Source organism: Myotis davidii, unplaced genomic scaffold, assembly GCF_000327345.1.
Source record: "Myotis davidii unplaced genomic scaffold, ASM32734v1 scaffold327, whole genome shotgun sequence".
Taxonomy (NCBI): domain Eukaryota; kingdom Metazoa; phylum Chordata; class Mammalia; order Chiroptera; family Vespertilionidae; genus Myotis; species Myotis davidii.
The window spans coordinates 4,300,906-4,301,564 of NW_006298628.1; the positions used below are offsets into that span (position 1 = coordinate 4,300,906).

At 59.9% G+C, this 659-nt stretch overlaps 1 protein-coding gene across 1 annotated transcript in view; it reads left to right on the forward strand.

Annotated features, from left to right (window-relative positions):
* Positions 1 to 659, forward strand: part of LOC102768683 (upstream-binding protein 1) — an 11,126-nt gene that overhangs the window by 3,473 nt on the left and 6,994 nt on the right. Inside the window, 2 exon segments of the mRNA XM_015570887.1 lie at positions 131 to 283; positions 523 to 633. Of these exon segments, the coding sequence (XP_015426373.1) occupies positions 131 to 283; positions 523 to 633 (264 nt within the window).

Consider the following 659-nt stretch of genomic DNA (forward strand, 5'->3'; position numbering starts at 1 on the left):
CAAAGTTACAGTGAAGAATAGACGCTGCTGACAGGTGACAGGCAGGTCGCAGGTTTTAGGTGCAATCCCCCTGGAAGGCAGGTGGGGCCGGGAGTCACACTGCTTCCTCTTTGCTTCTCCGCCGCCTCAGGTTCACTGCATCAGCACTGAGTTCACTCCTCGGAAAAAGGGTGGAGAGAAAGGCGTCCCCTTCCGCCTCCAGATTGACACTTTCAAGCCCAGTGACAAGGGGCTTCCACCTGAACACCTACATTCAGCCGGCTGCCTCATCAAGGTGTTCAAGGTGCGGGCAGCACCGGCCCCTTCCCCTCCCTCTCAGGGCTCGTCACCCTGCCTCGCCGGCTGTGTGGACCCTGGCCCTGCTTTGCTGCGGATCCTCAGCCTGGGGTCCCCGCTCTGGGTCTCTTTCCTTCTCTGTGCCCAGAGGGATGGGGCTGGGTGTCTTTCTTAGAACCCCTTCTGTGAAGAGAAGTGTGCAGGCGAGGAGGGGGCCTCTGAGATTCCCATGTCTCCCTCTTGTAGCCCAAAGGAGCTGACCGGAAACTGAAAACCGACCGGGAGAAGGTTGAGAAACAGCCCCTGCACGAGAGAGACAAGTATCAGGCTGCCTGTGAGAGCACGGTCTTCGTGGAGGTGCGTGTTGGGGGGGGGGGGCAGGG